A 21,042-nucleotide genomic window follows, 5' to 3' on the forward strand; every position below is an offset into this window, starting at 1 on the left:
AAACACATATTTCTTGTATTGATCAATCTCAGGTCTTTTAGTTAATGAATATGAATTGAATCCTCTGAATCAGCGTACAGATTTCCAAGCCAGGTAAACAAGCAGCAGTGTTTTCACTGTAGGCTTACATTGCAAATATTATAATTGCTGTTATAGAAATCCGATAACCCTGAGTTACTAAAAATGTTGGCTTCATCCTAACAAAATCCCACTGTCAACTGATTGTTGAGCACTTCTCTTTTGCAGGCATTCCACGAGGAGTATTGCCGCCTTTTCGAGCTGTCCCAAGAAAAGATCACACTCCAGGAAGACGTACGCCTCCAGCATGTCCTGGTCTATTTCTTTCAGAACAAGGCCCCAAAACGTATCATCGAAAGGGCACTGCTGGAGCAGTTCACCGACCGGAATCTCAGCTTCGATGAGAGGTACAGACAACAGGGAATCTATTCTATCATTCAACATTGGCAACAACAAAGAGTGCAAAAGTCTCCATTAACATTCTACATCCCGCCTGCAGGGCCATCAGTATCATGAGGGAAGCCCGAGCCAAGCTGCGCCTCATCAAGCCAGAGGATATGGACATGGATGAATACCTGGTATTACCTTAGGCAGCAAACAATCATTTCTATGACTCATGGATCTGATCATTAGTGACTACATTTGGTTTACATGAAGAAACTGCCTCTTTCTTTTGTACCTCATTTTGTGAATGCAGATTATGAGATAAAATGGAAATCTATTCTTCTTTTTTTTTTACTGCACTGTCTGGCGTTTCTCTCCCTCCTGCAGCAGTGGCATGAGGACTACAGACTGTTCCGGACAGTGTTTGTCTACCTTCTGACGGGTCTGGAACAGTACCAGCATGGGAAGTAGGTGTTGTCATGACAACCCGCCGCTCGGCTCACCTCTACGTGACCAGCATATCTGTGTTTACATGACCTGTGTGTGTGTGTGTATGTGCGCGTGTGTGTGTGTGTCTGCCAGACGTGACTGTGTATGACTGTGTGTATATCTTCTCACACGCTGAAATGTCATGTTTTGCTGCAGGGTGCGGGATGCATTAATCTACCTCGCTCATGCCTACCAGAACAATGCAATCCTGCTGAGGAATGGGGAGCAGAGGGGCGTGGAGCAGTCTGTTATTGCACTTTACCGGAGAAAATGCCTCACGGTGAGTAATTGCTTGTGGTGAAGGCAATGTGCACATTCCAAGGTTGTGTTCAGACTATACCCTAAATCTGACTCAATTCCAGTTATTTTTTTTCCTCAAATGTGACACAAATCGGATTTCTTCAGAGCCAAGTGACCACAAAGAACCATATAGAAGTGATTATTTTCAATTCTGATTTAGGTCCACTTTCATATGAGGTCCCTGAGCTAAACTCAAGGGCCTATGTAATCATTGACCAGCATTTGAAAAATCGCCTGTGAAATGGCTGATCATGGTCATGACCACAACATTTGTTGTTTATTCACTCATGGTAGTTGTCTTAGGATGAAAGTCTGTTCTTATTGACATCAGATAAGGACACTTAAAAGTGTTCTGAGGGAAAATAACAGAACTGAAAATTAACAGCTGCTGTTTGAATGTAGCCCAAATCTAGCCTGAATAACCTTGCAAAATTTTGAGAGTTGGTTTGAAATGAGCTCACCGGTAGCACTTTGATCCTTTTTACTTTTTTATCTTGTCAAATACCAAACTCTAGTAAAGGTACGAGGAACATAGATTTTTTTTTGCGAAGTTTGCTCATACACAAATTGCACTTGATTAGATGCGCACATAAAAACATTACATAATGCAATATTACAAAATAGATCATTTAAGGGTATCTAAGGATAAAAAAAAAGGGTATCCGCGAATTCAAGCATTTGAATAATTATGTTGCAGTTAGAAAGAGAATAAATTTGAGAATTCTCTGAGAATATCACCTGTAAAGACTGCAAAAATAAAAAATTCAATGATAGAGCAACTGAGGAAATTTAGAACTTTTTACAGGGGGTGTCCGGGTAGCATAGCGGTCTATTCCATTGCCTACCAACACGGGGATCTCCAGTTTGAATCCCCATGTTACATCTGGCTTGGTCGGGTGTCCCTACAGACACAATTGGCCGTGTCTGCGGGTGGGAAGCCAGATGTGTGTATGTCCTGGTCGCTGCACTAGCACCTCCTCTGGCCGGTCAGGAAGCCTGCTCGAGGGGGGGCTGGGGGGAATAGTGTGGTCCTCCCACGCACTACGTCCCTCTGGTAAAACTCCTCATTGTCAGGTGAAAAGAAGCAGCTGGTGACTCCACATGTATCGGAAGAGGCATGTGGTAGTCTGCAGCCCCCCCCCCCCCCCCGGATTGGCAGAGGGGGTGGAGCAGCAACCAGGACGGCTCGGAAGAGTAGGGCAATTGGCCAAGTACAATTGGGAGAAGAAGGAGAGGGGAGAGAAGTTTGGACAGAGAAGAAGCATATGCCATGTAATCTGTTTTGATACTTAACAGTGAAGACTCAGACAACACAATAATGAAGAGCTTAAGCACAGGAGCACTTGTCCAAACCAGTGAACTGACCTACCTTCCCCCACCAATCAGGGACTGAATGAGAGCGCATCACAGCTGTTTTGCAGCGGTGATGAGAGTGAGGTGGAGGAGGCCGTAGCCATCATGAATGACATAGTCATCCCCTGCCTGCACCTAATGAGCCGTGACACGGGCTTATCCCAGGAAGACCGTGATGTCATGGAGCACATCCGCAGCCATTGGTGCTCCTGCCTGGGCAGAGATATGGATGGTGAGATTTCTCGAGTCATAAAGAATGAACAAGAAGTGTATTTTTCTTGTCTAGGTGCTGGATCCTCAAAGTAGATATTAAAAAAATTTTTTTTTTTTTAAAGCACGGACAGTTGCTATTTGGGGGCTGTGGAAGGGCATCTGCCTGAAACATTTGCACCATGATAAATAATTAAATTGGTGTGTTGTCTGTGTTTTTAAGATTTCTTGAATCACCGCAGCATCATTTAGTAAGTTTATAGTGCATATTACCAAATGGAAATATGCTTTTTCCATCATCTTTAACAGTCATTCTTTTTGTATTTGCATTTCGCAATTGTAACATGGTCCAGGCACTCAGAAGGAAAGACATGTGTTTTTTGATGGACTGTGCAGGATTTATATTACACAAACCAGTAGTTTATCAATTAGCCCTGTACTAAACTTTTCCCTTTTAAGGAGTATATCACAGTCATGGAAATATCCCCTCGTAGGGTCTGGTAAATAACAGAACAACCATTCCCCCTCCTTACTCACACACAGACTAGCATGTCCGCTTGTCCTCACATGACTAAGCGTGTCTGGTCATACATACACTCATACATGTATATACCCAGAGAAGTCAGTGACAGATTTTCCCCATTGCTCAAATGAGCCACTCCGTTTCTCCCTGCCTCCATCCAGCTCAGTACCCAAACCACACCCTGCCTGTCACATCCATATTTTACAGAGATGTTATCTAAGATTATTAGATTAATAATTATTCCTGGTGAAGAAGAGAGTGCAGGCAGGGTGGAGTGGGTGGAGAAGAGTGTCAGGAGTGATTTGCGACAGAAGGGTGCCAGCAAGAGTTAAAGGGAAGGTTTACAAGATGGTAGTGAGACCAGCTATGTTATATGGTTTGGAGATGGTGGCACTGACAAAAAGACAGGGGGCGGAGCTGGAGGTGGCAGAGTTGAAGATGCTAAGATTTTCATTGGGTGTGACGAAGGAGGACAGGATTAGGAAAGATTATATTAGAGGGACAGCTCAGGTTGGACGGTTTGGAGACAAAGCAAGAGAGGCAAGATTGAGATGGCTTAGACATGTGTGGAGGAGAGATGATGGGTATATTGGGAGAAGGATGCTGAATATGGAGCTGCCAGGGAAGAAGAAAAGAGGAAGGCCAAAGAGGAGGTTTATGGATGTGGTGAGACAGAACATGGAGGTGGCTGGCATGACAGAGGAAGGTACAGAGGACAGGAAGAGATGGAAACAGATGATCCACTGTGGTGACCCCTAACGGGAGCAGCTGAAAGTAATAGTAGTAGTAGTAGATAATTATTCCTGGTGACTACTGCCACAGTTTGGAGGTTGCTCATACAGTCAAAACAAAATCCCTGTATATATGCTTTTTACTGTTGTACTGAAGTGTGATGAATTAAATGTTTTGTATAACTTTTTTCTTAAGGGTTTTTAAACTAGCATATATGTATAGTATGCCATAAAACACAAGCACAAAGAATATATTATATTTAATAAAATGGTAAAGTAATTTGATTTTCTGATTAAGGTTTCATTTGAAATCTGTCTCCTGTTTTCACCATCTTGTTTTGTCTGTGCTACATTTCTAAATCATTTCCAGATCTTCCATCATTTTTGTTGCTGTTTTGATTACTTTGTTTCTATTTTATATAATTTTGCATCTAAACATAACCAAAATAAACAAGTTACTTTTTTTTTAATCACTCATTTTTCTACAGACTCCTTGCATGTGAAGCTGGGTGAATTCCTGCCCAGGGTCTTGGACTGTTCCGCTGAGATGGTGGTGTTGAAGGACCCGCCTAAGGTGCACCTAAACTTCTCCCATGACTTGTGTAGTCGCTTGGCTGCTGTCATGGAGTCCATACACAACACTTCTGTTGTCAGTGTTAAATAAGGTCCTGGGCAGAGGAATAAGGTCACTCAGTAGCTGAATGGCCAACAAACTCCTCTATTGCCCTTGTACAGGGGTTACAACAAGATTTGTGAAGCACATCAATGGATAGTGTCTAATAGTTTTTTTATACGTTGTTTTTTAATTACTTTTTAATGTGCTCAACAAGAACAGAGAAATCCTATTTCTAGGTAAAGCTTGGAAGCATATCGCAATAGGAGGCATTTCTGTGGGCCAAAACTATTGTGAATAAAAATAAAAATTTTAACATGATGTTATGTAAACATTGAGGTATGTGGGATGAATGCAAGAGGAGAGCATGTGGTATCATAGCTGCAAATAGTATGAATAAATTAATGCTACAAACCAGGATTTGCAGTGAACAAAGTCCAACCTGTTGGACAATATGGCTACAGATATTTCTAGCTGCGAAAAAGTACTGTATTTTCTGCTTTTCACTGCTTTTTCATTTACAGTATGTGATCACATTCAATAAAGCTTTTGAACTTCCTTCCTGTATATCCATTTGTACATCTACTTATTAGTATCTTGTCTCCTCACACATCTGTTGTTTCTGCCACTTTTGTCCAGAAAACACTACAAAATGCCATTTCTATCTATCTGTGTGTCTGTCTAGCCAAGACTAACTAGAGTGGAGTTTATTAAAATTCCCTTGGTTGTTATAATCACAGTGATGCTCTTGAAAATCGTCTGTCAAATCAAATATTGTTGATTTTTTTTTAATTAACAAATTGTATTTATAAATAACACCAGTACAAGCAATACCAATACAGACTGGAAGAACACAGCGGTTTGTGACGGACCCTGTGTCTGCGTGGCTGGGGCAGAGCCACAGACACAGACAACCAATCACAGCACTAACAACCAAATAACGGCACTAGGAACTGTGGCGACTCAATATGACAACCAATCACAGCACTAGAAACTGGGGACGGCTCAATTTGATAACCAATTGCAGCAATTGGAAATGGGAACCAATCAGGTTTCCTCGCGGCTCCTGATAACAAGTTGAAGTTCCGACCTGGGTTTGGTCCAGTTTAACCACTCAAGCTAAAGTTGTTATTTGTGCTGAACAGTTAGCTGGAGCATGGCGTCCTTTGTGACTGAAGTGCTCGCCAGCTCGGGGAAGCTCGAGAAAGAAGACCTCTCCAGTAAAATAAGCAAGATGTCGCGCAAAGTGGAGGATACCAAGGTAAAACGTGAGCTAACGCTAGCATAGATGTAGCAAAGCTAACTCGCTAGCATGATGAAGTTGGGCTTGTGGAACATATTGTCAAACCCCAAACGATTCGTTTTTAACATTGGGCTATCCAAATGAAATTGACTTGACTTAAGGGGGGAAAGATCAATTGTTTATCGTTAGGGGTGTTTTTATTATTCAGGATTTAGGCAAGTTAAAACTAATTCTAAGGTTAGCCTTTTAGCCGTGCTAACATTTTACAATTTCTGTGGACTGTGTAATCACACTTTGCAGACATTCTGTTAAATGTTCTTATGATTCACAACGTGTGAGAAATTAAACACGTGACTTTGTTTGAAACTTTGAATAAACTTTGTCGGCGGTTAGCTTTGCGCATTAGCGTTTTTTTGGGGGGGGGGGCATTGGGAGCGTGCCGGACGTGACGTGACAGCTGAGTAGCGCTTGAATCCGTTTTACTCTGTTATTTCCCAGTCAGTATTCCCGATTTCCAACGCTTTTGTACTGGAAGGAGCTGCACAGGCGCTAGCGACTGTCTGCAACGCCATTAGCGTGGAAGTAATGGCCAGGTCCATCGAAAAAATACATAAACTGTTAAAGTTATAAACGTGTTGGAATAGCTGCCAAAAAAAACCACAGAAAAGTTTTGACCCGAGTTACAAGTGTTTTCAAATAAACATGTGCAAAGGGAATTTTGTCTGCCGTTAACTGTGTGCAAGGTATGTTATCTTTCCCAAGATTCACACTCGGAATTCCGAATTAAATGGCCATCCCGTAACTCCTTTATATTCACGATTCTGTCTTGTCTGTCTATGTGTTAATATTTTATTACTTTGATTTAATGGGGGGGGGGGGCTGTGGATAGAAGCCATGCAAAACCCTGTAGGTTACTGGACTATTGTACTGTCGTGTCGATCTGTGGTTTTTGAATTGGATTTCTTTGATTTGTCCAAAAAACAAAAGTCCAAAGACATGCAGATCAGGTGAATCGGCCGTACTAAATTGTCCCTAGTTGTGTGTGTGTGTGTGTGTGTGTGTGTGTGTGTGTGTGTGTGTTTCGGCCCTGTGATGGACTGGCGGCTTGTCCAGGGTGTCTCCCCGCCTGCCGCCCAGTGACTGCTGGGATAGGCTCCAGCATCCCCGCGACCTTGAGTAAGGATAAGGGGTTTGGATAATGATTTGATGATTGATTTCTTTGATTTGGTGGGGGGCCTGTAGGCTATAAGCCATGCTAGAGCCTACCGGTTACCTCACTATTTTCTGTCTTGTCTATCTGTGTTTTAAACTTTGTTGACTGTCTTGTATCTTGCATTTTCTTGTTGTTCTAATAATTATGCATATATCTGTGTAAATGTGTAAAAAAAGAAAAAGATTTGTTATGCATGTTTTCATAATAAAAAGAGAAAAAAGAAGACTCCTTTATGAATAGGAGCTGGAACGCAGCATTCCCACCCATTCTCAAAGTCCCACCTCTGGCACTAGGATGCAGTCCATCAATGAGGTTATTGGGAAGATTTTATTCTGCTTTCGCTTTCTGACTTCCTAGTGGGGGGAAATAGAATAAAACGGCCAGAGTTCCTAGTCGCAAGGTTGGGCATGTTGCACTCTCATACTGCAATCCATCATACTTGGAACTCGGATATTTCCAAGTTGGTATTTCTGAATTATGATCTAATGCCCCTTTTCCACTACATGGTACCAGCTCGACTTGACTTGACTCACTCTTTTTTCGTTTTCCATTACTGGAAAGTACTGGCATTTTGGTAACCATTACCACTTTTCTGGTACCACCTTTGTCGAGGTTCCAAAAAAACTGGAGCGAGTACCAAAATCAATGCAGACCTCTGATTGGTCAGATAAACGCATAACTGCGTCACTATGTCATTAATGCGTGCATGGGATATCACCTGGCATTTTTTAAATACTGAAGCGGTCAAAGCGGAGTTATCTTAAAAGTACATTTTGAAATTGAAAAAAAATTGAGAGCCGGAAAGCCACACCATGGTCTGTCGAGGAGGTATGGTCATGGAAAACGACACGGAAGCGAGTCGAGTTGAGCCGGTAATATGTAGTGGAAAAGGGGTATAAATGCCTTCCAGCGCTTCTGCTCTGGAAGGCATGGATGCCAACAGAAAATTGTTTGTTTGTTTGGCAAGCTTGAAATCTACAATCATCTGCACAGGGGTTATATGATTATCCATAATGCCATAAGCGTAGACCACTGGCAATGGAAAGAATATGAACTGTGAAAGGCAGGCAAAGTTCACAGCAACCTAACACATCAGACAATTGGACTTGCAGCAGATATCATACCATTTGCGGCTCTTCTCAAGGTTCTCCACATGAACCAAATATTTTGCATTTGCTGGTACTCATGATACATAAACAAAACACAGTTCTGAAGTACACATGTTTATCCCCACCTTGCAAATCAAACATGAGTATGTCATGATTCTATATCATTCTATACATGATCATCACACTAACAGCTTTGTCTACCTCCACCAGAGTGTGAGATTAGTTAAGTGTAGGTTTATGGCTTTTACGTGATTTCTATTGGTGAGTTTAAGTTGAATATTTTTGTGTGAAATGTCATAACTCACCCATGTTGCGGAATGCTTTGTCAGCTACATAATTTTAATCAAAGATTAAACATTTGCAAATGCTCACCTCATCAGAAGACTGAGTAGACAATCATCATGTTTATGGATTATAATTCAAATGTTAGTTCTAATCCCAGAAAATTGAGTCAGTTCTTCTGGACACAGTTCCAATGCATGTAAAAAATACCTGCTGAGCTAACTGATACATAATTAAAGTTTGACACAACTACCGTAAGATTTAGTTTGTTGAATGACTCTTTAATGGCTACTATGTAAGATTGATTTATTATTATTATTATTATTGTTATACACAACGGCTATCTGTGTTTTCTGCATGCATTTCCTGTAGGAAGAAATATGTGACGTAATCACCAAGAGGTATAGTGAGTTCCTACCAAGTCTTCAAGGCTCTGAGAAGCTTATGGGACAGATCGATGAGGTCTCCAAGGAAATTAATGCCCTTAAAAATTATATTGAAACAGAGGTAAGATAAGAAACACAAGAATTTTATTCTCTTGTACTTCTATAATGAGACGTAACAAATAAGAATCTTGAAGATAAATCTTATAAGCAGAACAAAATACTACAATACAACCTATCTGTAACACCTATAAAATAACAGTTCAACAGACAATATTTGAGTGCCTTTTTGAACCCTATAATTTAAATATAAGGGGAGACACAAAAGGCCCCTCTAAAATTTGGTCAGTACATTTTATGTAGCATCCAACAAAATCACTGGTTTTCGATACTTCAATACAGTGAGCACACAACCAGTTCCTAGTCATTAAGCACTATGTCTGTAGACAGTATTATGAGCGATACCTACCCACAATGCTCCAGTTGCAATATTTTGTGGTGATTTATCTAGTTGTACCAAGTATCTGAAAAATTTTATTCACCATTTGTGACTGGAAAATATATTTTAAACACTTTTTGAAACTAGGAACATGTGCTGGTTTATGTGAGTGATCAGTTGAGCGCAAGCTGTGTCTCATTTGTGAACTATGCGTAATGGGCAGCAAAGTGTTGATTGTAATGCTACCATTGTCTCACTGGGAGGAAAGAGGGGTATTTATGTGCCTAAATTTCCACATTTTAATAAATACATATTTGTATGTTACAATGAGTTGAATAGTTACATCAGATTCTGTGTTGGTAAATAACAGTTTTTGTTTTCACATGGATGCAGGTGCAGCAAAATATCCATGTTGCCGTGGCCGATTATGCAAAGCTGAAGCAGCAGCTTGAGAAAAATACCATAATTATAACAATGCTTGGACATCTAAAGGAGGTACATTACACTTGTCCATAAATGACTGATTTAAAAAAAACTTTGCATTTCATGGAATGGGTAAATAACTAGTTTTCATTGTGGATACACCAAATAAGCTCAGTAATGTGATAAAGCTCTAAAAATTGGGTCTTTTTTGGTATTGGCTGATACGAGCATTTCTGGCAATTAACTGTTACGGGGAAAATGCCCAAAGTTCGGACCAATAACTAATAATGGATTTTTTTTTTCATATTTTTCTGCCCAAATATGACATCAAACATGATTTGCATTTGCGTTGCTCTCCTTCTTGCTTTCCTTTCATTTTTACTTTTTATGGAGAGTCCATACAATGTTATAAACAGGGATGTTTTAATTGATCGGTATCAACTATATCAAACCCATTCTATTTTCAGTGCTTTGTTTATTTTACTACCTTGCTCTCAGTCTACACCAGCTGTCATATAAGTGTTGAAAATGCCCCATTGCACTCTGTCCAAGTGTTGTAAACTGATATTATCTACTACTTGAACAGCGAGGCACATATTTTAAAAAGTCAACAGCATCAAGTGGCTAAAACATCCACAGTGTGGAACTTATTTAAATTGGTAAATGAAAGCAGCCCAACGGCCACCTATAATGACTGTAATGCCAATGTTTGGCAAGGCAGTAGTAACAGACTTAGCCACTTGCAACATGCCTAACATAAAACATTTAAAATGATTTAATTTGAAGGAATACAATGAGGTCATATGTTAGTCTTTGGTGTGTCCTTTCTTTTTGGTCTGTGTTATATTCATACAAGCGATTTAATATGATGAGTATTGTTATTATTATAGTATGTTTATTAATATTATTGTCATGTTCACTTTATATTTGGCACTATTTTCTTCATGCAGAGCTGTTCGAATGTTAAGCATATCTTACCTGAATTGGACTGTTACTAACTAATGTACTCAGTTTGCAATGTGCTGCAGTATGATGTAGAAAAAAATATAGAAACAGGAATCAATTTTGGCAGATACTCTGTTAAATAAGTTGGATCGGATCAGCAGCAAAATAACTTGATCGGGGCATCCCTAGTTATAAATGTTTATAAATTAATGGAGGGGGGGGTGTCTTTTTGGCCAAAACATTGTGTTCTGCATCAGTAATGATTATGACTTGCGGTTGTAAATAAAATATGTGGTTGTCTCAGTTTCAAGATTCAATGGAGGAATTTGGACAAGCCTTGCTGGAGAAGAAGTATGTCAAAACAGCCAAACAGTTAGAAAGGGTAATAAGTCTTTCTACCATAACTAAAACCTTGTTTTGTTTTCTGTACTCTGTAGTTTTTAATTGGATTAAAATTAATAAACTAAGATGGCTGAGGCTGCCCATCAATCTTTTTGATCCAATGTCTTATCAGGCAAAGGCCAGTGTGGATTCTCTTAAGGAGTGGAAAAGTTCAGAGCTGCCATTGCTGCGAGCCCTCAGCTCTGAGCTGACAATACAGAGGGAAAACTTCATCTACCACCTGGGCGATGAATGGAAGCGACTAGTTGTCTGGAAATTGCCTTCCTCTAAGGGTGAGACTCCTTTAAAATCAATGAGAGGGGTTTTGTGTTTAGTATACTATGAATACATGTCAGGTTAATGTGAAAGGTCGGCTGGTTATGGATTTTTTTTTTTTTTGCTTTCCAATGTGTCGCTGCTTTAATTTCAAACTGATAATCAACCTAGGTATCTGTGTTGCAGGTATAACTTTAATAACACGTTTTCTGATAGTTTCAACTAGCCAAAGCAAGAGCAAAGGCATTAAATATGCTTTTCAACTATACCATTTAACATTTGGACACAGAAAGACACTGATTACAAGTGTAGGTGTGGCACACCTACCCTTGGCCATTGTCACTAGTACCTCTTAAGTTTGCCATGATGTCTTATGCAGTTGCTACAGAAATTACCTTTTATTTTACAACTCTTCTAGCCATAACAAAACTTAGGAGATCTTTTCAAAATCTTTGTTCAGATTTGTGTTGATATTTTGTTCTGATGGTTGTTCTGATAGTTGATCAAAGCCAGAAATTGGTTAAATTGAAGCCTGTTTTTGAATTTTACCTTTATTGGCTATTCCTTAAATTGAACTGACAATTTGGCTTCAGTCAAATGGTTCTTTTATGGGCTTTCTCTTTTAGATTTGTGGCCTGGAAGATGGTCATTGAACTGAAAAAAAATGGTTGCTCTAAAGATCATAATGTTATTTCTGATTCTGACAAGGATTGGTTGCGAAAATGGCACAATATGCCAAAGAATAGTAATGGGTTAGGCACTTTTATTTTCAAAACTACTGTTGGAGTCCTGCAAAAATCCTCATACAAGTAATGATTGTTGCATGTCTTCCTAATAGAGCCAGTAGGTCTGAAGTCCTTTCTGAAGACAGAACTCAGCCTAACCCTTGGTTGTAGCAAGGATGGGGAGAATATCCCACCTGCTCAGCTCTGCTGCATTCTCCAAGCTCTAGCCATCCAGGGAGAACTTCAGCACAAGATCAAACTCTTCAGTAAGACAAAATACTGATTCAGTTCCTCCTCATTCTGACCAATAACAATGCATGCACACATTTATGTCTTTTTTCAGCTACTGAAAGCTACAATTTTGAAGATCGTCATTTTGGTTTCATTAACCTATTATGATACTACATTGGCGTTTGACCACTCTAAAACCAAGAGATCCAAAATGAAAGAGTTCCCGGTACTGTTGTATCGGCACCTTTGCTACCGCCAAACAAGAAAAAAAAAACATGGTTGAACCTGAGATTCAGCTAGTGATGTTATAGTAAGTTATTACAGGTCTACAAGCTTGTTTTGCCATGTCTGCTTCTCAGTCACAGTAATACTTTTTAAAACTCGCCGCTGCTTGTCTTATTCTCTTACATTTGGCTGCTATAGTGAAGACATAAAATGCTATGCAATTCATAACTTTCCTGTACAGTCCTTAACCGATGATAACCATTAAAAGTGAGCAACTACAAAAGTGTTCATGATTTAGATGTTTGTGGATTAGCCATTATCTTATATATACCAGTGCTGGAAAGAATCAAACATATTTATTATTTGCATGTAACTTCAGATTTGTATCTTCAAATGAATTATTTAATTTACCAAGCAGTAGTGAAGGATAATTCACTAGCTGTGTAGTGCATTATAAAGAAAATTAATGTTACCATTTTGCTAATAGTCCTTCAACCCCCTTGTGCATTGTTATGTTTGCTAATTTCCTGCGATATTTTTATACTTAATGAGATAGTGACATTGGTCTGTATTTTTCATGTGTCCTTGTAACGAATTGCTGGTCTGTCATCACTGAATTGGTCCTCTCTCTGTCCTTATCATCCTGTACTCTATCACACTGATCCCGCTTAAGAACTCTTGCATTAAGAATCAAAAATACATTGTTCTTGAATTTAAGGCACTGTTACCAGTATCTGTATCAGACATTCCCAAATGATGCCGATCCTTGGCTGGATAATGTATTTATATAGTCCAAAGGCAATACAGACTGTACATATTATATTTCACTAGGTGAGGTATAGCCATTAGTGTAATTGATGCAGCTTCCAGTCGCCCCTGCAGACAAGGCAAGTAGTCGCAATAAAATTAAATTTAAAAAAAGGCAAATCGAATAAACTGGTCACTGATTTGTTTGTTAAACATTTGATGAACACTTTCACTTAAGTATTTCTCAACAACCCCTTACATCAAAGACCTAGAATAAAACAATTTGGATCTAGAATTTCTGCTTATTAATAAAAGAAAAATGTATTGCATTAGCTGATGGTCTATCTCGGGGGGAAATAATAAATATGGCCAGTCATTAAAAATTCAGCCAATTAGCCGACATCCTCCACCTGAAATCTTAACCCTACTCCTTGCCTACTCCCACCCCTCAGGTCAAGTGTTGTTGAAGAACATGTTGAAGCCTCTTATCATCTACCCCTCCTTGTTGGTGAGGGTGGCAGAGCAGCAGGGTGAGGGTACCATCCTGGCATTACAGTGTTTGGAAGAAAAACAAGAGGAGCACTCCAGTCCTACACAAGTCTACACCAAGCTCCTGGTGGTACTCAAAACGCTACACTCACATTTACTAGGTACGCCTTAGCCTTCTGCCACCAGGTGGCTTTCTTTTACTCAGCCTATTTATGTTCATGTTTGAATATGTTGATATGTGACCTTGTAGAGGCTGAAAACTATGAAAGTGCAGGCAAATAATTAATGTGAGCCTTGGTCATACTTGACAAAGCACAAGTTTCGGTATTGGTATTGTCAGCTTTTTGTTTTATATTAGTGTCATTTATGTTTCTCAGATTTTCTGGAAAGTTGAATGTGCGGTCATGTAATTTTTCAAAGTCCAATACTAAGTCTTGTATTTCAACAATGTTTTTGGCATCTCTTGTCTTTCAGCTGTACCCGTGGGGGAGAAGTTGCTCTCAGCCATCTTGGGAGACTTGATTTGGGAGGAGCTGTCTCATTGCATCATCCATGAGTGCCTTCTCCACTCCATTCCTACACACAGCAACCAGCTCGAGAAATACAACATAGTATGGATTCACCGCAGTTTGCATATGACTACATGTTGATATGTTATGCATAGTTTAAAGAGAGGGTACAGCATTGGGAATGTGTAGAAATGTGGGTTACCTCAATATATCGCTTAGACTACATGTCAAACTTTACCTCAGCATTCAGTACATATCTGAGCACCGCCCATTTGTGCAACTTGAAGGAAAATTAACATAGGGATAATGAATTATGGTCATTGTAGTTCAGGAGGACAGGAGCATAGTCTTAGTGCTTGGCAACTTCAGATGGCTGGAGGTTTTTTGGAAACTACTAAGGTTTAACCACCAGTTTAGTGTGTTATAACACCCATTATTAATGGGAAATTATGTAAAAAATTGGGATGTATAGATTACACATGGAGAATGTATAGGAAAACATATATAATCACATGTCATGTACATGATCTCAAGAATATTGCTTTAGAAAAGGATTTTGACAAGTGGCAAAGTGGATTATGTATATATATATATTTCTTTTTTTTCTTCTTTTTTTTCATTTTATCTTTGCTGGTTTAGGAACCAAGCTCTATTTACAGTTTATTTCATATTAATGACTTTTGCATTTGAAGGTAATCAAGGAGACAGAGGAGTTTGAGAAGTCCTTGAAGGAGATGCATTATCTGCAGAGTGATTCCACAGACTTGCTCAAATATGCCAGGGATGTCAACTGCCACTTTGCCAGCAAGAAGTGCAAAGATGTCATTGTGGCAGCACGCAAACTCATGACCTCCAAGATGCATAACACTGTCCGAGTATGTGTTTACAGCCATGTTTATCTTGCATGTGCCCAGGTGGTTGATTTAGCACTGGGATTTGTAATTAAATTTGAAATTTGAATTGATTGGGATTTGTCTGAAATTATGTTTGCTATGTTTGTGTATTCTTAAGTTTGATTTGGCATAAAAAAACAACACTGAAAATGGCATCATTAGAATATATCATGGTAATACAGATTCAGAGTACTCAGCCTTTATTTTACATGCAAGACTGATCCATTTTCTATAACAGTTTAGAGAAAAGTAACTTGTATATATAAACCTCTACCATCAGATCACACAAGACACTAAGCTACAACTTCCTAAGCTGCCCGTGCCGGGTTCAGAAGACAAAGGCAGACTGGAGGCCAACAATGCTCCGTGTAGGAAGGAGGTGAGGCTGGACAACGACAAGCAGCTGGCATCAAGGACTATGTGTCTGCCAGGTTGTCGCATCAGTGAGTCTGTCCAGCAGCTAATGGAGCTTGCACTGAACACCCTGTATGAGGCCGTGGGAAGTTCCACACAATGGTAGGCTGTACTTTTCTCGACCCATGATGACTGACGGTCTAATAATGCTGTATAAATACCTCCTGTCAAATTAAAAAATATGAAACATATGTTCCTTAATATTCCCCCCTTGTAAACAAATGTTTTTTGTTTTTGTTTTTTTGTTGTTTTTTTTTGTTGTTTTTTTTACTTTGACGTCCGCTGGGAAATGTTTTCCACTGAGAGTGGTCTGCATTTTCTCGCCTGCAAATTTAGAAATGCCAGCACAGATTGTTCAAGACCTCAGTGTGCTTTGAATTTTCACAATCAAATAATGTGTAATGTTATACTGATAGAAAAATCAAATTCATGTTTGTCTTGCTGTGCATGTTTGTTTTTTTTCCTGCAGTTCCGTGCAACTATTTTTCACCGTGAGAAACATATTTCAGCTTTTCTACGACGTTGTACCCACTTACCACAAGTGAGAATCTCACCATACATATATCATCAGCATTTAAAGTTGAGAGTATTTACCTCTTGTCCAACTAAATATTGTTTTCCTCTATGTTAAAAGCCCCTCCTGACCTCCTTCTCTGTTTTTGCTCCACTATCCAGGGAGAATTTACTAAAATTTCCCCACTTGGCAGCCATCCAGCACAACAACTGCATGTACCTGGCCCACCACCTGCTCACCTTGGGCCACCACTTCAGGTCCCACTTACCCCAACCCCTCAGTGAGGGTGTCACCACCTTTGTTGACATGGTGCCCTGTTTCAGGAAGTTAGGTAAAGGAAGAAGTGTTCCTTGTTTTTGTTTGTTTTGTTTTTTTTACCCTCTTTTTTTGACAGGATTGGGGCTGTCTAAGAATTAAAACTTAAATCGCATATTTATTTACCTGTTCCTTGACATTCAGAAGAAAACTGGACTTGAGTTTGATGCTGCATGCATGCTGAAAAGTAGCTGGCCGAATAGCAATGCAGAATAGGGGTGAAACAGTGAAAAATGAGACATAAAGCAGTAGACCTACATAGTTTACCTATGGGTTATGATGATCTTAAGATTCACCAGACCTGGAATTATAACGTAATCATTTGTCACAGTGTGGCTGTCCTAATAGGCTTCCAGCCATGATAGAATATATGTTACGTTGTACAATTCTCTTATCTTGTATTGCATATTAAGACAAGTCAAAAAGATGATTAACAAGAACCAGAGAGTAGAGATAACATTAAAATAAACTGCTTGATAACTGTGTTGATACATCATTGCCACAAGTCGTGGGACCGTACAAAATCAATACTTGTTGTGCCTGTGATACCTGAAGTAACCACTTAAGATACTGTTCAGTTGCGAACTGTTCCATGTTCAAGGGGATTTTAGTCAATTAACATATGAGGTTGTTTGTTTTTGGCTGTGATCTATCTTGGCATCACAGTGAACTGAGAAATGTGGTTTTGGTGATTAGCAAAACAAAAAGAGGTACAAACAAAAAATCATCACACAAAAGCATTAAAGGACTCAAATGTAAGCCAGCTCTACTTTACTGCTGTACAACTCATATTGCATGTTGGTTAGAACAGTGGTTCTCAACCTTTTTGGGGTCCTGGACCCCCTGCGTATTTTTGATCTACCCTGAGGACCCCTCTACCTGATCTTGGGGGAGGGGAGTTGCAATTTGATAGAAACAGTAGAAACTGCATTTTAAATCGCATTATAGCATTTATTCACTCTTTGGGGCAAAAATAAGAGCTTTCAGTTGTAACTTAGATATAGTTAACAAAACAGAATTCTTATGCAGTAACTTTCAGATATACGTATGTAACAAAACAGAATATGTATTCAGTAACTTTCAGATATATGTAACAACAGAATTTTTATGCAGTAACTTTTAACAATGCAAACGGGAGCGAGATCTCTTACTAAAATACAATAAATTACACTTGTGAAACAGATGTAATTAGAGAAAAAAGTCCTGTTACCCTTTATAGTTTAGGTAGATAAAGGTCTGAGTCACATTTGAGTAAAATAATCCTATTTCTATAAATGTCTTAGGATCTTTTTTTTTAAAGATATTGTATTTTCATGGACCCCTTGCAATTACACCACGGACCACTAGGGGTCCGCGGACCCTCGGTTGAGAAACACTGGGTTAGAAGATATAAATGTACCATTGTTCTTAAATGACAGCATTAGAACATATTTTGTTTATGGTGGCTAAACAGTAATTTCAGAAATTGCTGAATGCTAACAGTTCATAGGACTTAACTAATAATTTTAAAAGCCTGGCTTGCTGTTGAACTGTAGCTGTGTGTTTAATAGGTGCCCAGTGCTTCCTGACACAACTAAATGTCCAAAAAGCTGAGCTGCTTGAGAGACTGTCCACTGCTCGCAACTTCTCTAATCTGGATGATGAGGACAACTACACTGCTGCCAGCAAGGCCATAAGACAGGTGAGACTAAAGTTTTTGAAAATAAAGTGTCATCCGCTTGAAATATGTAAGATTGTATTTATTGGTTTTAAACCTTCTCTGGTACAACTTCAGCTTGCATTAGTTGCAAAGGTTGATGATTGCCTAACAACAGTAATTTTATTACCAATTCCAAATAGTTTCGATATTGTCTCCAAAATCTAAGATTACGCCTGTTAGTTGTCTGGAGATGATGATGCAAATATATTTTCCATTTTGACTAAAAGATTATTGCTGATTAAATTAAAATTTCCAAATGCCTCAATCTAGGAAGAAGGAATATAAAAAAAAACTTTGTAAAATGAAAAGTAACCTCAGCCTAAAACTGGTAGGAATTACCTTGATGTAATCTAATTTACCAAGATTGTACTCTGAATTGAAGGCCTTAATTCCATTTTAATTCCATTTTACTTTAAAATATTAGTTGAAATCTTACTAAAGTAGTTCAGAAAAATCTTTGACCTTGTTGTTCCACACAGGATAACATTATTGGAGGCTCTGTATCATCAGACAAATAAGCAGACTGCTCTTAAATGTAATCAACTGTCCTTTTGAAAATGTTTTCTTGAAAGGGCCATTGAATATTGAAAACTTACTTTGAGGCAATACCACTCTCGTCCATATGAGGCCACCCTGTGTCTCACTAATTCTTTATCCATTCATTTAAATTGATCCATTTTTTTTTGTGGTTTGTTCATTGTTTTACTGCAGGTCATCCATCAGTTGAAACAACTGGGCACAGTGTGGCAGGATGTCTTGCCAGTCAACATTTACTGCAAAGCCATGGGGAGTCTTCTCAACACTGCCATAACAGAAGTCATCGCCAAAATAATGATGCTCGAGGTCTTTCTAAACATCCTTCTATACATGAGCTTTTGGAGTAAACGATACGAAAATTTAAAACAAAAGTATGTGTTGGTGACATGTCAGTTCTTGGTTCTCAAAATGTATGTATGTAAACCAGGAAATGCTGTTATTTGTTGAGCGCTCTCACCAACACCATTGGTGGTTTTCGGAGGAAAAACTATCTATCTATACATACATACATATATATATGTGTGTGTGTGTGTGTGTATATATATATGTGTGTGTGTGTGTGTGTACGCGGCACGTGGCGCAGTGGTTAGCGCAGTCGTCTCACAACAAGAGGGTCCTGGGTTTGAGCCCCAGGGTAGTCCAACCTTGGGGGTCGTTCCGGGTTGTCCTCTGTGTGGAGTTTGCATGTTCTCCCCGTGTCTGCGTGGGTTTCCTGCGGGTGCTCTGGTTTCCCTCCACAGTCCAAAGACATGTAGATCAGGTGAATCGGCCGTACTAAATTGTCCCTAGGTTTGAATGTGTGTGTGTGTTGGCCCTGTGATGGTCTGGCGGCCTGTCCAGGGTGTCTCCCCGCCTGCCGCCCAATGACTGCTGGGTTAGGCTCCAGCATCCCCACGACCCTGAGAGCAGGATAAGCGGTTGGGATAATGGAATGGAATATACGTATATGTATAGTGCCTGATCATAGGTTTTATCTTCCTTCTAAATATCTCCAGGACATTTCCTCCGAAGAAGGGGAACACCTCCACACGCTGTGCCAGACCATCATTGAGGAAGGCCCCCTAGTCTTTATCCCACTGGCTGAGGAAAATAAGAATAAGAAATACCAGGAAGAGGTTCCCATCTATGTTAAGAAGTGGATAACCTTCAAGGAACTGGTTATTGTGCTGCGGGCCAACCTGCAGGAGATAGTCAACAGGTAAGAAACAAATTTGTTATCAGACTCTTTGTGATCGTTCACAGTTTTATATTACTTATACAAAATGAGATTGTTCATTAGCATCATTTATGCCTTTCAACATTAGTGTACATGTTTTGGTTTTTGTTTTTTTACACACAGAAAAAGGCTGAGCTACCGATATTGATTAAGCTTGTAACCTATCAAGGCAAAAGCCCCTTTTCCTCTCCTGCGTCAGCCTTTGACCATACTTTGTGAATACTGACGGCCCATCAGCCAGTTGGCTCAACTATGTTGTTTATTTGTTCTACTCTAAATCTGCATATCTTTTTTCTTTTAATTCAAGATGTACAAAAGGAAACGAACAGCAAAAAAATAGGGTTGGAATTTAATTGTCTGGCTGAACTGTCTCCTCTTCCTGTCTACAGATGGGCGGAAGGTAAAGGTCCTTTGGCATTGGAGTTCTCCATTTCAGAGATGAAGAGTCTGATCCGAGCCTTGTTTCAGAACACAGAGAGGCGAGCTATAGCTCTAACTAAAATCAAATAGCCATTTGCGAAGAATAACCCCCAAGACTATGCTTTAGCACTTTTTCCTGAGGAAAATTGTATTGATATCCTGCTTGTTTATATGTTTGCCAAGATCCACAGTTATTACCAATAAATGCAATGGCTTTTTGGTAACCTATGAAGCTTCAAAATAATTTCAGATGACTTCTGAGAGACTGACCTGTGATGTTGCGTGCTGGGGGTTCTTTTTGGTTCTAGGGGAGGGTTCTTGTACAACCATAAAATGTTATACCCTCTCTGAATAGACTGAATTGTCTTTTTTTCCTTTTTCGAGATACTTTATTGATCCCCTTAGGGAAATTACACTCTGCATTTAACCCATCCTAGCTGTGTAACTAGGAGCAGTGGGCAGCTGCCGTGTAGCACCCGGGGACCAACTCCAGTTCGTGTTGCCATGCATGTCTTTTTGATGGCGGGGGAAACCGGAGCACCCGGAGAAAACCCACCGCAGACATGGAGAGAACATGCAAACTCCACACAGAGGACTACCTGGGGTAACCCCCAAGGTTGGACAACCCCAGGGTTTAAACCCAGAACCTTCTTGCTGTGAGGCAACAGCGCTAACCACCGTACCGCCAAATTGTCCTTTTGTGCACAAATAATCTAAAAAATCTTGCATTTTCCAGGAACATCTAGAGTGGTCCGTCTGATTTCCGTTACTAAAAGAAAATGAGTAAATTGCA

The 21,042-nt window shown here is 39.6% G+C and overlaps 2 protein-coding genes across 3 annotated transcripts in view; both read left to right on the plus strand.

Annotated features, from left to right (window-relative positions):
* The window catches only part of usp28 (ubiquitin specific peptidase 28), a 30,926-nt gene extending 25,738 nt beyond the window's left edge, over positions 1 to 5,188 (plus strand). Inside the window, exons 21-26 of the mRNA XM_056284170.1 lie at positions 247 to 425; positions 518 to 596; positions 790 to 869; positions 1,048 to 1,171; positions 2,578 to 2,776; positions 4,497 to 5,188. Coding sequence (XP_056140145.1) covers positions 247 to 425; positions 518 to 596; positions 790 to 869; positions 1,048 to 1,171; positions 2,578 to 2,776; positions 4,497 to 4,672 — 837 coding nt within the window. The 3' untranslated portion in view covers positions 4,673 to 5,188. The remainder of the gene's footprint in view (positions 1 to 246; positions 426 to 517; positions 597 to 789; positions 870 to 1,047; positions 1,172 to 2,577; positions 2,777 to 4,496) is intronic.
* Positions 5,189 to 5,710: 522 nt separating this feature from the next.
* Positions 5,711 to 20,589, plus strand: zw10 (zw10 kinetochore protein). Of its 2 annotated transcripts, XM_056284900.1 has the most exons (16): positions 5,711 to 5,882; positions 8,841 to 8,975; positions 9,684 to 9,785; positions 10,963 to 11,040; positions 11,173 to 11,332; positions 12,154 to 12,306; positions 13,696 to 13,893; positions 14,207 to 14,343; positions 14,934 to 15,116; positions 15,415 to 15,650; positions 16,018 to 16,089; positions 16,224 to 16,393; positions 17,928 to 18,058; positions 18,788 to 18,919; positions 19,609 to 19,811; positions 20,219 to 20,589. In XM_056284900.1, exons 1-16 carry the CDS (start codon positions 5,778 to 5,780, stop codon positions 20,337 to 20,339), a joined length of 2,316 nt encoding a protein of 771 aa, XP_056140875.1. In that variant the 5' UTR covers positions 5,711 to 5,777; the 3' UTR covers positions 20,340 to 20,589. The 2 variants fall into 2 exon arrangements, with proteins under 2 accessions (XP_056140875.1, XP_056140876.1); XM_056284901.1 differs by lacking the exon at positions 20,219 to 20,589 and having other exon boundaries at positions 18,788 to 18,984; positions 19,609 to 19,805.
* Positions 20,590 to 21,042: the final 453 nt, after the last annotated feature.

This window comes from Lampris incognitus, chromosome 8, assembly GCF_029633865.1.
Source record: "Lampris incognitus isolate fLamInc1 chromosome 8, fLamInc1.hap2, whole genome shotgun sequence".
Taxonomy (NCBI): Eukaryota; Metazoa; Chordata; class Actinopteri; order Lampriformes; family Lampridae; genus Lampris; species Lampris incognitus.